The following is a 14,146-nucleotide window of genomic DNA, read 5'->3' as shown; positions in this document are numbered from 1 at the left end:
TGGAGAGACTCAGAGGCTGCACTACATTATCATCATGTCCAGTTTTATACATGTTGTGTTTCGTTATGTCTTGTATCATTTTTTTAAGTGACACACTACTCTCAATGGAGAGCACACCACATCTGTGTGGTGGAAATGGAACAGCCAGGATGGGAACATGCTGTTCCTCACCCACTGATACTGACTTACCTAACCCGGATAACTTTATATTTTAAAGGTATAGAATCCACAGCACAGATCACCCTTGAAATCTGACTCTCCAGGTGCCGTCCCTTCTCAGACTGGCTGAGGCAGTAAAGTGGGGGGTAAGTAGCAAACCATAAATATGGGCTCCTGGCACTCTCTCACATATTTAAATGTACTGGCTTTAAAAACAACCTTAACCTCGGGCCATAGGCTGATCCTCATGAGCCTCGCCTCCTGAGAATGCACCGCTCTGAGAGGAAGGACTGTAGGAGAAGATTTAGTTTGCAGTTTAATAAAAGTTTACATTACAGCAAGACCAAACATAAACACATTTGGGGAAAATGCCATGAATAAGCAGAAACCTACAATCCACAATGATCAAATTTGAGGGTTAAATAATAAAAAAAATATATATATATCTAATTTCAAAGTGCCACCGCATTGAAAAATATCTGGACACAACCCCAGTGTCTGATTTTATAAACTAACATTGAGGTGCCATCTTACCATGTATCTCAACCAATCAGCACCTTCGCACAAACCATTGATCTGGTCTCTCAGTGTTGACAGACAGGACCAGATTCTCTGAGGAATCAGGAGATTTCCTTCTGATTTACAAAAGTTCACATAATATTCTTTTACTGTTTAGACTGTTCCTACCCCGGCCTGTCGACGGCTGGTATTATCTGACTCATTAGGGTGAGAGCCCAGAGCTCCTTTATCTGAATTAAAACAATCCGCTCGATCCTCTTATGCCTGAAGGTCAGTGAACATCTCACTGTCTCCAAACTAATGCTCTGTGTGGCAATATGCATCTTATTTCCTAATAAAGAAAATAAACGACACGACCAAAGTCCATTTACTTTAACCACACAGTAATGTTGAGTTTATGGGAACACTTTCTGCTGAGTGTTTTGTGAAAGTTCTCCATTTTCATTACGTTGCTGCTTCACAACTCACAAGTTACTGCACAACCTGCCCCAACCAAGACCTTTTACGTACATACAGCACTTGAAACCGACTTAGTTCAAATGCTTTTCTAAAAAGTATTGTTCATTTGCCTTCAGAATTAAAAGCAGCGTTTTGTAGTTGTAATGTATGGACTATTGTAAATGTGTTTAAGGGAAGATATATATTTTTACATGTCTTGATCTAAATATACTGAAACTTTTTGTGCTTTAATCTTGAATATTAATAAATTGGTAATGCTCTGAAGTCCTTATTTTTATTTGTTCTATTACTCTGGGCAGTGTGGACACACATCTGTTTCACATTCACGCTCATTCACAGAGTGAAGTGTGCATGGACATAAGGTATCCACAGGCCGGAGCTTGAGATTAAAATAGAATGCAAAATGAATACAATAATGTAAATACTTGTTGAACTTGTTGGGTTCCACCAGGGCTGCCTTTTGTCCCCGCTTCTGTTTATTACTTTTATGGACGGAGATTCTAGCCAGGGGCCAGGTTCGGAGGCTTCTGTTCCGGATGCCTCCTTGATGTCTTCTTGGGGAGGTGTTCGAGCTGTGTTTCACTGCAGGAGGCTCCGGGGAAGACCCAGGACAGACCGGAGGGACATGTGTCTCTCTGTGGCCTAGGAACGTCTTGGGATCCTCTAGTAGGAGCAGGAGTGAAATGGAAATGGATGGAATATAATGGTCATTGAAATGCATATGATATTAAACAGAAAGTCCTACATTATTGTGCGTGTTGTGAACAATTTAAGAACCACTGGCCTATAGAGATTGGATTTTGATATTGAAGTAGAAGGCAAAGAAAACGTATGCATTGTTTTATTTGTATTCTTAATGAGTACAATGGCCTTTATTTAATTCTGACCTCCTATTTAGGGACAGCGCCCTCATTATGTAATAGTGGTTGAGTATTTGTTTCCTGCTCTGACCCATATCTGGCAGATACATGACTCTGAATTAAAGTCTCTTGTTCCAGATTACTGTTTCATCTAATGCGCTGTTGTTGTTTAAGGCCCATCTGTGTGTCCAAACATGCCCTGCAGCTGATTAACCTGCACCTTCAAAAGAGCTTTACCGACCGCTGCACGACGACTTACATAAGACTCACAGACTCTGCATTTTTAAACTTTAGTGTCTTATTCTATTGGGCATTGTCTTGTCTGTTGTCCACAGAACAAAGATAATCTAGAGCAGTGGTTTTAGATTCAGATTTACAGCAATGAGGGAAAAGTGGGTGAAATGTTGACATCTGTCCATTTTAAATCTTTAGCTTTAAATCTACAAGATGGAACAGTCCAGTGTGAACGATGTTAAAGGGCCGTGAAGTGCCCATCATTGGTTACTGCAGAGCTGTATCCACTATACTATGGTGCAGCTGAGCTGTAAAAGAGCTGTAAAACTGTACAAGATGTTTGTTTACACTCAGAAATTGTAATGTCAAATCACTGTTAGTTATTGGCAAAAAAAAAAACTGTTTAAATGTCGTATATTAGGAATACAGCACTATAATGTTAATGCTTTAACAGTTAATTGCCGATTTTCAAAAAGGTTATAGATAACTGTAAAATAAAATACACCCAAGACCTGGAAATCAGATCCAGCAAAACACAGTAAATGATTTTACAGTAGCAGACTTTAAATTCTACAATACATTGCTGGCAAAACAAATGACCTTTTACTTGTTGTAAATTCTACAGTTAATTTGTTACAGTGCAGTTCTTTTGAACTGAACACTTTTATGTAGGTCACAGCTTGTCTAAACCAGGACTCCCCAAACTTTTTTGGCAGGGACCCCGAAAATTGACACATAAGCAACTCGGGGCCCCCCCGTAAACAGTTATTGCCTCTTATGCTACTTTAGGTCAGAAACAAATGTAAAAGTTAATATGTGGTTGAACTGTTTATTTGGAATAATTGAATGGATTTCACAAATTAAAGGCTGTTTTACATTCAAAAATATGCTAAAAAAACAGGAGCATTTTTCTTTTTGTTTCATCTTCAAATCATCTGGGGACACCCACCCAAGACCCCCCCGAGGGGTCCCGACCCCAACGTTGGGAACCACTGTTCTAAACTATAAGCTACAAAATTATTATTATAATAATTGCCCCCCTATTATTATTATTATTATTATTATTATTATTATTATTATTATTATTATTATTATTATTATTATTATTATTATTATTATTATTATTATTATTATTATTATTATTATTTGGAAAAAGATAACGTCATCCACCTGTATTTAAAAGTTTGTGAAGGCTCTAATTCAGGGGTGTCAAACATGCGGTCCGCGGGCCGGATCCGGCCCCTGCCCTGTAGAGCATAAATTCCAGAGTATGTCAAAAAAGTCTCTAGCCCATTCCTGTGCGGAGTTATGAATTTTTACAGAATAACCAGAATGCTCATTCTAGCCACTAGGGGGCATTAAATTAAAAAAATAGATAGAGTTCCACACGTGTACAGCAGAGGGCACTGACATAATAAGAGCTCAGGATATGAACAACACATTATATAGCCATGTGGTAAATGGACAGTCTGCCCCAGGGCGGCTGTGGCTTCAAAAACAGTTTACCACCACCAAGTGAATGAATAATGACTACTGCACTTTCAGGAACTTGTGACACAGGCTTGTAAAGTGCAATACAAGTGTGAGCCGTTGTCATTAATGAAGCAACAGTCAAGTTGGGGCTTTGACCAAATCACAGCTTATTATTATTCATTTATTGGAAACATTTTCTCTATTATATGTGGCCCGCGACTCGCCGTGGGAGCTGAATTTCGGCCCGCGACCCAAAATGAGTTTGACCCCCCTGCTCTAATTCATCGTGGTGAAGCTTATAATAACAATAATGCATTGGTTTTATATAGCGCTTTTCTGGACACTCAAAGACGCTTTACATTGCACTCTTTGTTTACTCCATACTTGGTGGTGGCAAGCAACTATTGTCGCCACAGCTGCCCTGGGGTAGACTGATGGAAGCGAGGCAACCAGTCTGCATCATCGGCCCCTCCGACCACCAACACTCACTCCATTCACTAGGCTTCCTGGTGTTCCCAAACGGTCTCCCATCCAAGTCCTGCCAGGCCCTTCCCTGCTTAGCTTCCAAGGTCTGAGGGGATCGGGCATAGCGGTCTGGCCTAAATCGTTGACTGGGTTTGGATGAGTTGAGGACATTTCGCTTCTATTCGCTGATGCTTCTTAAGTCTTGTGGCCAGATGCACTTTCTAAGAGCTAAGAAGAATAGCAGGATTACTATGGCAACAACACATCAACACAAACCCAGCTCATGTTCCCTATGGGGTGAACAATCCAACCCTTGGTGAATTCTTCTTCACAATGACAGGAAGAGCCGACATCGAAATATCAATTCATGTGAGTTTCTGGCCAGAAGAATACAATGGAAAGTATGAAATAAAAGAAATCAGACTCTTCCTTTTAAACAGTTTATTTTTTGGACGTTGCATTCCACGGAAACAGAAGTCAAAGGAACACGGGCAGAACCTTTCCACCGCACGGTCAGACGCTCACCACGACATCGACAAAACACCGAAAACTCTACAACGGATCCATCAAAGAAAGACGCTACAGACGGGGCTTCAAAGCAGGGATTCTCAAAGCGTCTCTCCGTCATTTGAGAACCTCTGCTGTAAATGACACACACAGACTTGAGACAGGGACAAAATGCGACAGACAGGACTCAGCAGAGAGCGCCCCCTCTGGCCTTCTGGTGAATTAAATGAACTCGCCCACTGACTTTTTCCGTGAAACAAAGGCACACACTGACAACCACTCTGCCACAGGGAGGACACGCGAAGGCAACGGAATATGGAGTTCACCAAAGGAGCCACAGGGGGCGCTGTCTGCTGAGCTCCGATGAACATGCAGGTTTTGTGCAACATGGACCATCAACGACGTCACAGAGGAGCTTCCTCCAGGGCCGCTCCCAACATCTTTACATACATTTATCGTTTCTGATTTGTGCTGATTGTGTTTTTAAAATGTAAACTGGAGACATGTGCTTTCATGGTTTTGCACGTATTTGAGAAAAGTTGAAGGTCTGCTTTTTACGATAAACTGAGGGACAAAAGAGATATGGAAATATTCAAGTAAAGGACTTTAAACAATGTTCTGGTGAAATGGGTAATTCCTTGTGTAATTCCAAGAGCTTTGGGTCTGTGGTTGAGTACCTTCTGAAAATCCCATTTCGTTCTGTGCTTCGTTCATTGTGCTCACGTAACCTTTCATAGTCGGCTTACAGAAAACATAGCTGCCACTGTCTTAGTGGCAAACCTGGACAAGCTGAAAAAGTTGTGTCAAGTCCTAAAGCGAGGGTTTATTGTGCTCAATAAAAGTGTTTTATTTTACTATAGAGAGTTTGACTGGTACTGCTTCATAGAAGAATTGATTTTTTAAGGGCAATTCTGAATTGGAAATCTCAAATCAGCCATATCAGACCATTTCAAGAAGGAGAACCACAAAATGGACTGGGACTATGTCATTATCAAGTAACAAGTACTGCAGCTGGATCAGAGAAGCCATCTAGATCAGGAAATGTGCATCAACATCTATGAAGCGGGACGATGGAGTAAACACCTTATAGGCATTAGTCAGTAAAGGGCACAAGCTCTCTCTGTTGACTGACAAATCCAAGAAAGCAGTCTAAGACATGTCACTTCACCAACTCTTGGCGCTTCTGGCGAAGGCTATCAGAAGTATAGTGTTAGAGGAAAACATTCAATCGCTATTTATCATATTGGGTCAAGCTGTACAGTCGCACTATCTCTGTCATAGCCTTGACTGTGGTGCTCAGACTCTTGCATATCAGTCTGACGCTCTGAGAGGGTATTCATCCCTCTTCTGTGGAAGCATAGACAGACTTGAATGGTAGGACGAGCATAATGTCTCGAGTTCATGTCTCCGAGTCCCGCACCGATGGTAAATAAACTGCTCCTGTATAAGACATCCAGACTGCTGCCTGTTCTTCATCTATCCTCTCGAACACCATTGTTAATTTTCTAACATATAGTAGTTGAAACCAGTAAAGCAGAACTTCCCAACCACGTTTTTTCTTGAGAACCCTTGTCCCCTTAGTGGTACTATGTGTCACTGAAAAGGACTATTTGTGAGTAAAAAAGACTATGTTGCCTTCAAAATAAACCAACAAACAATACTATCTATACATTTTGCAGCAAAAAGTGTAGCTTTTCCCTTCAAAATAATGTTCAGTTTCCACTTTTCAAGTACCCCAATGTACTCCCGGAGTGGTTCCCTGGTTGTAGACAAAGCCTGCCTTACAAAAAGAGCAAACTTGAACCATTGAGATGCAACGATTGAATTAGTCAATCAAAAACCAGATCACGACATGCTTCTGTTTTTGAAAGAGAGTTACTTCAAGAGTATAAGAGTTGTGTATTTTTTGTCATGACCCTGGATTGGCAAGTGATCAACAACTGTGTCCACTCGCACTGAAACAAATGAACAGGTCACGCTTACATTTCGACTGGTTGATTCTGCGCCTGTTAGTTCTGTCCTTTAAATCAAAGCTCTACGAAGCAGTACCAGACAGTTTGGAGTCTAGCCTTCATGGAGTAAGTCAGCAGTGAGTGAGGCTAGTTCCCTGTATGTGTATAATCTAAATCTTAGTCATAAACACAGCGAGAAAGACACAAATATCAAAAGTCTTTATCCATCCAATGAACTGTTCATAGCACCTCATTCATTTGTATTTGTCCTGTTGCTGCATTTCTTTTTCCTTGTTGGGAGCAGCCCTGTCTACACCGTAACACAATATTCTCTCATCGTGAAAACATTTTTGGTGACATTTTTCTTTTCTTTTTTTTTCTTTTTTACACCTCCATAAAGTTACTCTGTTTTACATTTACCAAAAATAAGGAACAGCACTGTACAGGCCCCACAGAAACATGTCCAAAAGTCCACGCGGCTGTCCACGACATTCAGGACGGAGCGGTAGGCACTGAGAGGTCTTTCTCTGGACTCCAGTCTGGGCTCCCGTCCCTGGTCGGCCGGACAGACCCTCCCTCCGAGACCTGGGAGCTCTGCCGTCGAGTGTGATTTCAAGTAGATGGAAGATTGACAGGTGGAATGACCAGTCAAAGAAAGGAGGGGCATAAGCAGCATCGACCAGAACAAACATGGCGCCGCGATGTTTGTTTTTTGTTAATGCGTTTCGCCGACTGGTCAGTCGTCGGAACTTGGAGTGAAAGGATGAAGTCCTGGAGTCTAATCTTCTGGAAAAGTGAGCATGTCTTGAATGACTAGGCTGGACAGGCAACAAATGGAAACACGTTAGAAAAGAAAGTATTAAGGCCAGCACACACGGCAGGTCATACAGACAGTACGCAAATGTGATCTTTTCATTCTGAGTAGGACCTTGAGTGATCTGTACATCGTGTCAAATCAAAAAACACATATAAAGACACTGCTCTGTTGCTTTTCTCTTGTCATAATGGAACGCTATCTGCATACCCTCTACAGACAGGAGTTTACCTGCAGCTCGTGATGGGCAAAATGAAGCCCCATGAACCAATGTGGCTCTATTCTGCCACCTCTTGATTATTTGAATATTACAATTTTTAAGGTAAGTTTTTTTTTTCCATTGCCCAAGTTAAAATATAGTATGTTTTATGGGTTAGGGTTTGGAGGTTTTGAGACCATAGTTTCAAAGTTTTAGGCTTCAGTCACATGATCTCCTGGTTCATGAAACACAAAGCTTCATTTGGCCCCGCCCCCTGTAGCTCGAAACACGCTTCAAAGCCTACTTCCTTTTGCCCATCACTAACAGCAGCCTCTGAAGCATTAGTTCAGACGCTGTGTTTCTGCTTCTGCTGAGCCTCTACAGCGCCCCCTGCCTGTCACAGACCAAAGAACGGTCACTGCAGGAGTGTAAAAAGTAAAACGACAGCCTATCTCGTGTGCGTCGGCCTTCAGGGACTGACCGGGCTCGGACTGGACGAGGGTTTACTCTGGAAAAAGATCCATATCTACAGGAGATAAAATGCTTAAATGTAGGCGTTCTCCTTTGCACTACATTACTGAGCTGTGACAACTCTTTTCTTCTTATTCCCCTGATAAATAACTAAACATAAGATTCATGGTCTCGATTCCAGACTCGTGTAGATTTTCCTTCTTTTGCAGAGTAGATCTAATATATTTTTTAACTACTCCATGACTCCACAAAGCGCCGGGGCGCGCGGGTAAAGCAGAGGTGAGGACATGCAGGAACCACCGACTATCAAAAATACCCAACGCCCGCTCCGTAAACAAAATAAAAATCTGCCGCTAACTGAAAGAGAGAGGACGGCGGTCGTCATTGTACGGCGGCAAAACGCTGCAAAAACAACACCTGCAGGAGCTAAAGAAAACAAGTTCATAATATCTGCCTGTTTTAAAGCCTCAGTGCGGAACATTTCACCCAATAGATTCAATAGAACGCAGTTATTTCGTAATATACACAATATACACGACCGGTCCAAAGTTTGGAGTCACCCAGGCCAGTTCTGTAGCTTCTCTAAACTTTTCCGCAGTGCAGCATAATTACACAAGGGTTTTCTAATCATCAATCACCCTCTAACACAGGGGCGTCGAAGTAGTTTGGGCTGTGGGCCGAAATTCAGCCCCCACAGCGGGTCGGGGGCCGCATATATTGTAGAGGACTGTGGCCTCGTAGGCTTACACTTATTGTGCTTCATCCGCCTGTGTCACATGTTTCTCAAAGTGCTTCATGAAGTCATTCTTCATTCACTCCACACTCGATGGCAGCAAGCTACGTAGCCACAGCCGCCCTGGGCAGACTGCCCATTTACCACGTGGCTATAATATGCTGTTTACATGCTGATCTCTTATTATATCAGTTCCCCCTGCTGGACACGTGTGGATTTTGTTCCTTTTTTTAATTAAAGCTGCCCCCTAGTGGCTGGAGTGAGCAAACTGGTTATTTCTTTAAAAATCCATAACTCCACACAGGAATGGGATAGACACTAACTTTTCTTTTTACATGCTCAGGAGTCCATGCTCCTCAAAGGGCCACATTAGGCCTTGACCTTGACACATGTGCTCTAACACAATGTACCATTAGAACACTGGAGCGCCTCTGCACACCTATGTAGGTAGAACAATGTCTACACTGTATTTATGATTCATTTAATGTTATCCTCATTAAAAAACAGCGCTTTTCTTAAAAAAAAATAAGGACATTTTAAGTGACCCCAAGCTTTTGAACGGTAGTGATATTATCCATTATACAGCACATGCTTGTTATTCGGTTTGGCTTTGATTTGACTTCAATATTATCTCTAAAAGGTAAAAGATCCAATCATCATAAAGCTGGAAGAGTGATTGCAACCAAACCTTAATTAGAATGAGAGCCGTTTGCAAATATGGGCCAGTAAAGTTTGTAATGAAAAGTCCTCCACTTTGAGATGAATCCCTTTGTTTCCATAAAACCTGCTTCACGCTAAATCTCTACAAATGTGTTCTCAAATGCACATATCTCATGAAATGCTCATATCTCTGAAATAAATGCTCATATCTCTGAAATGTTAAAACTCATGTTCACAATGAGCACTTTGAACTAAATCAATATCTTATCGTAATTAGCTTATTTTTACACTGAAAAAGCTCCTTTAAACTCCTGCAGGAAGGATTGATTTTCCATGAAGCGCGGGTGCGAGGAACATGCTGGTGCTGCCGGGACAGTCCTGCAGGGGGCAGCAGCGGGCTGGTCCTTCTCTCTCTCTCTCTCTCTCTCTGATGGGGGATGAGGTTAGCGGTTTGGGGGGGTGGGGTGGGGGGTTAAGGGGGGGGGGGGGGTTAAATGTCCAGGTCGACCGGCCGCACGTCCCCCGTGTTGTTCTCTCTCACCCACAGCTCCCTGTCCTTGGCCGGGTCCACGCTCTGCAGCAGCTGGTCCACAGGCTCCACAGTCTGAGAGGAGAGAGGGGGGGGGGGTTCACATGGTTCACTTAACATGGAAACTTTCACCTTTTACTTTTACAGCGAGGTGTTTCATTAATGCACTGTTTCTCCAGAGATTTACTATATGGGAAATGGGATATTCATAGCCTATTTTCTCACATTTTGACGACATCTTCACTTAAAGACAACACATTTTCCACACTACATGTACATTCCCCCCACACAATCACATTCACCTGCAGCGCCAAGCCTTAATCCCAAATAAAGACGAGAATATAAATAAATAAATGGAAGCATCACGTGGAATTGAGCAAAAATACTCTTAACCCCTTCTTTACCTGAGTGTATTTTCTCCAGTACCTTACCTAAATCTAAAAGCTTCAAGACTGGACTTGCAGACCAGTGTAGCGCTTCATTTGACATTTGAAAGCTAAGATCTGCAAAACTGATCCAAAGAGATCTTTTCCCTCACACTTTTTTGTCGCCTTGTTTTCTTCAAGAAGCTTTTAGATTTGGGTAAAGCCAAACTGGAGAAAATGTACCCGGTTCATGTCGGGTTTCATGAAGAGGTTAATCAATATCCTCACAACGGCAGCCAGTGATGCAGTTGTGAAAAAGCAATTGCAAGAAGTAATCTAAAAATGAGGGAAATTTGGGGGGATAAAACATCTTCAGGTAGAAATGGCATAAATGTACTGAATGTATGAAGACTTCAAATCTAGAGTTTGAGCAGGTTTGATCTTGTCTTAGATCAAATCTCTTATTGCCAGTGGAACAAGCACATTTTTCTTGATTTCAGATTATTTGGTAAAACTTCAAATAGAAAATACATGTATTTAAATGAAAATAAAAGTGAATCTGTCTGATTTCAAGTGGGATTTCTGCTTGTTCCTTTGGCATTAGCATTTTTATCTTATCTTAGAGTCCTTTTTCCAGTGCTGAAATAAAGTTGTTTTTGTTTTTTTATTAATTTGAGTGTAAAAAAATCTTGGCCCATGGACATATTTCGTGAAATTAGTCACTCAGATCCAGGATGCCTTTCAGTCATGTGACATTTGTTGTCATGACGGCCATTTTGAATACCGAAGTAGAAGTATGCAGTACTACAACATGTAACGATATCTCTACTCAGGCTATAATGGATCGACATCTGATTGACAGTGGCATTTTTATGTACTCGTAATCAGAAGATAACAGTAAAAACACGGCCCCAGAGATGCACGTTTATGTGAAGAAACCAGTGAGTCGGTGTGTAAGATGTTAGCATGCTACCAGTTAGCATTTAGCTTCAACAGCTCAGCTCTAACCTTTCCAAGATAAAGCCCTAAACCAAAAACATCTAACCTTGGATACAACATGTGACAGAGGTCAGAGCTGAGCTGTTACTGTAGTATTTCCTCAGTGTTCATAGATTTGAGCCACACATGTGTTTATCGTGTTGAAGCCATCGGCAGTTGATTGACAGTTGCTAACCGGTAGCATGCTAACGTCTTGAGCATCTTAAACACTGACTCAGACTGAGACTCTGTTGACAAACTGTAAAAATCACAGAGAAAAGTTTTTCTGTTTTCTCTTTGATGTCCTATTTTAGTCTTCAGAGTGAAGCAGATCTTTAGTAAATCATGCTGTAGCTCGACAGATTTTCTGTTTATATCACATAAACGTGCGTCTCTGGGGCCATATTTTAACTTGTGTTTTTGAGCATTGTCAATCAGTTGTCTTTCATTTTCATCCTGAGTAGAGATATTGTTACATGTTGTAGTACTGCATAATGCTACTTAGGTATTCAAAATGGCCGCCGGAACTATGCGTGATGTCATTGGAAACACGTGTATAAGGAACTGCAATATAAAGTAATTTAAATTGAATGGTAAAAATAGAATAAAAAAACAGAATCAAGTCAAGTTTCAACAAGAGCTCATATTGCGGTACACGCTCCCAGCCCTCCCCCCTCACTACGTACGCTCTGGTTGAACATGTCGGTCTCGTGTCTCAGAGTGGTGTACTGTCTGAGGTGGGTCTGAATGAACTCGATCCTCTCCACCTCCATCTTCTCCAGCTCCTGAGCACACAAAACACACAGGCAGCAGTTTAGCAGCATTATTCTCATGGGACGAAGAGAAACACCAGCGTTCCAGAGTTTACCATGCTGGACGTGACCATCTCCTCGAACCATTTGCACTGGGTTTGGTTGTAGAAGTCCAGGGAGCGCATCAGGTCGTCTCCTGCACACAAACACAGAGGAGAACCTTCGGTCATTGTTTTAACACAACGATGTCGCAATCGTTTCATTAAAAATGTTTTAACTTTCTTTGTAAATAGATTTGTTTCAGGAAAATCTCTGGTCGACAAAATTAAATATCTCAATACTTTTGGGGAGTTTCTCAAAGACAATGACGAAGTGATCAGAAATATGCAAAAATGTGCTGCTCGAATTATACAGTAAATTGATTTGTCATTCAAAACAACAAAACACAATTTTTTCTAAATATCTTCCCCATTTCTCCACCATTTTCAAAGTTTTTACCCTCACTTTTTTCCCTTTTGCTTTTTCCACATATGTGTAAATTTGCGTATCCTCCAAACTGTAGACTCTTGTAGATGATATATTGTCAACTTGTAACCGGAATACATTGCCGATTACTTTATTTTTTAAAGCCACAAACCCCCAAAAAATCAGTGCAAGTGGCATTTCTTCAGTTTTGCAATCGTACAATCAAATGAGGATGGAAGGGAAATGCCAATATTCAAAAGCAAAGTTTAACTTTTGAGCAAAAACTGAGAACAATTTCAGCTAAAACTGCTGTTGAATTTGTTTTATATATATATATATATATATATATATATATATATATATATATATATATATATATATATATATATATAAATTCATGCAGTAAAAATGTAAACAAAATGCTAGTTGAAGTCAATTTAATGCTTGTAATGACAGTCAAGACATTCATTTTGGCACATATAATAGAATGAGAATGCTTTGAATGCCCCATGGAAACCCTGATGTAAATGTAAAAATGTAATGTGTGATGTAATGTAAAAAAATCTGTAAAAAAAGAAAGAGAGAGCAACTGAAGCTGTACTTCACTTAGTAAAAGTGAACTCAAGAGACTCCTGTAACACCACTATTCTCCAGCAGAGGGCGGCCTCACTCCACTCTTTCACGTCAGCTCTTTCTCTGACACCACTGTACTATTTCATCTGGAAGACTTTTCTATATAAACATGCTCTGAAATTCATCCACATACTGACTGGTGCATATTGTAAAACATTTTATAATATGGCGATTTAGAAGGAGATTAGATTTAAAAATATGAAATATAAACCTCTGTATCTGCCTGATCCGTACCTGCCTGAGTGGATTTCCTGCGCGCCTTCTTGATGTCTTCTTCGTGTTTGTGGGCTTTGACATCCAGCTGATGCGTCTTCACTTCCAGGTCTTTCTGACGGTCGGCCAGAGCTTTACGCGCCTAAACACCAGGAAACAAACGGACATTAGGTCAAGCTTTTATGGAGTAAAGCCAGGAGCACAGAGGATCTGTACTTCACTTGATTAGTATTTGCATTGAGAACTACATTTCTAAGTTCAAAGGCTCCAGCCCCCAAGGTAAAAGGTAAATGTGTCCATGTGTCCATTTAAAAGCCTAATAACGACCAGTCTAGAACAGTTGGTGGCGCTGTGTAGATGTATTGTTAAAGGTCACTGGTTCACAACAAGGAAGAAAGTTTGTCCCCGGCTTGTTGCTGTACACCGCGTTCCAAATGATTATGCAAGTTGTATTTCAGTGTCAAAAAGGTGATGAAACTCATAGATGGTATTGTGTCTCAGGGCTCTTTGAATCACTGACATTAATCTCAGACGCCTGTGATGATTAGTTTTCAGGTTAAGCCCAGTGAAGGGAAAAACTACTGAAAAAGGACGTTCCACATTACAAAGCATCATCATTTTCAAGCAATAAGAGAAAGAAAAAGGATCTCTCTGTTGATGAATCGTGTGAAATAGTTGAATGCCTTGGTCTAGGTATGAAAACCTT

The 14,146-nt window shown here is 41.0% G+C and overlaps 1 protein-coding gene across 2 annotated transcripts in view; it reads right to left on the bottom strand.

The window, feature by feature from the left end:
• Nucleotides 1–9,841: 9,841 nt before the first annotated feature.
• gas7a (growth arrest-specific 7a) overlaps nt 9,842–14,146 on the bottom strand; it is a 37,309-nt gene continuing 33,004 nt past the window's right edge. The window contains exons 8-11 of one of the 2 annotated variants that reach the window (XM_079564560.1): nt 13,462–13,582; nt 12,246–12,325; nt 12,064–12,162; nt 9,842–10,109 (exon numbers count right to left, since the gene is read on the bottom strand). In XM_079564560.1, the coding sequence (XP_079420686.1) occupies nt 9,996–10,109; nt 12,064–12,162; nt 12,246–12,325; nt 13,462–13,582 (414 nt within the window). In that variant the 3' untranslated portion in view covers nt 9,842–9,995. Of the gene's footprint in view, nt 10,110–11,901; nt 11,942–12,034; nt 12,163–12,245; nt 12,326–13,461; nt 13,583–14,146 lie in introns of those variants that run through there. The other variant, XM_079564561.1, reaches the window with a different exon arrangement.

This window comes from Gobius niger, assembly GCF_951799975.1.
Source record: "Gobius niger genome assembly, chromosome: 10".
In the NCBI taxonomy this organism is placed as follows: Eukaryota; Metazoa; Chordata; class Actinopteri; order Gobiiformes; family Gobiidae; genus Gobius; species Gobius niger.
This window is presented reverse-complemented; position numbering and strand designations above follow the sequence as displayed.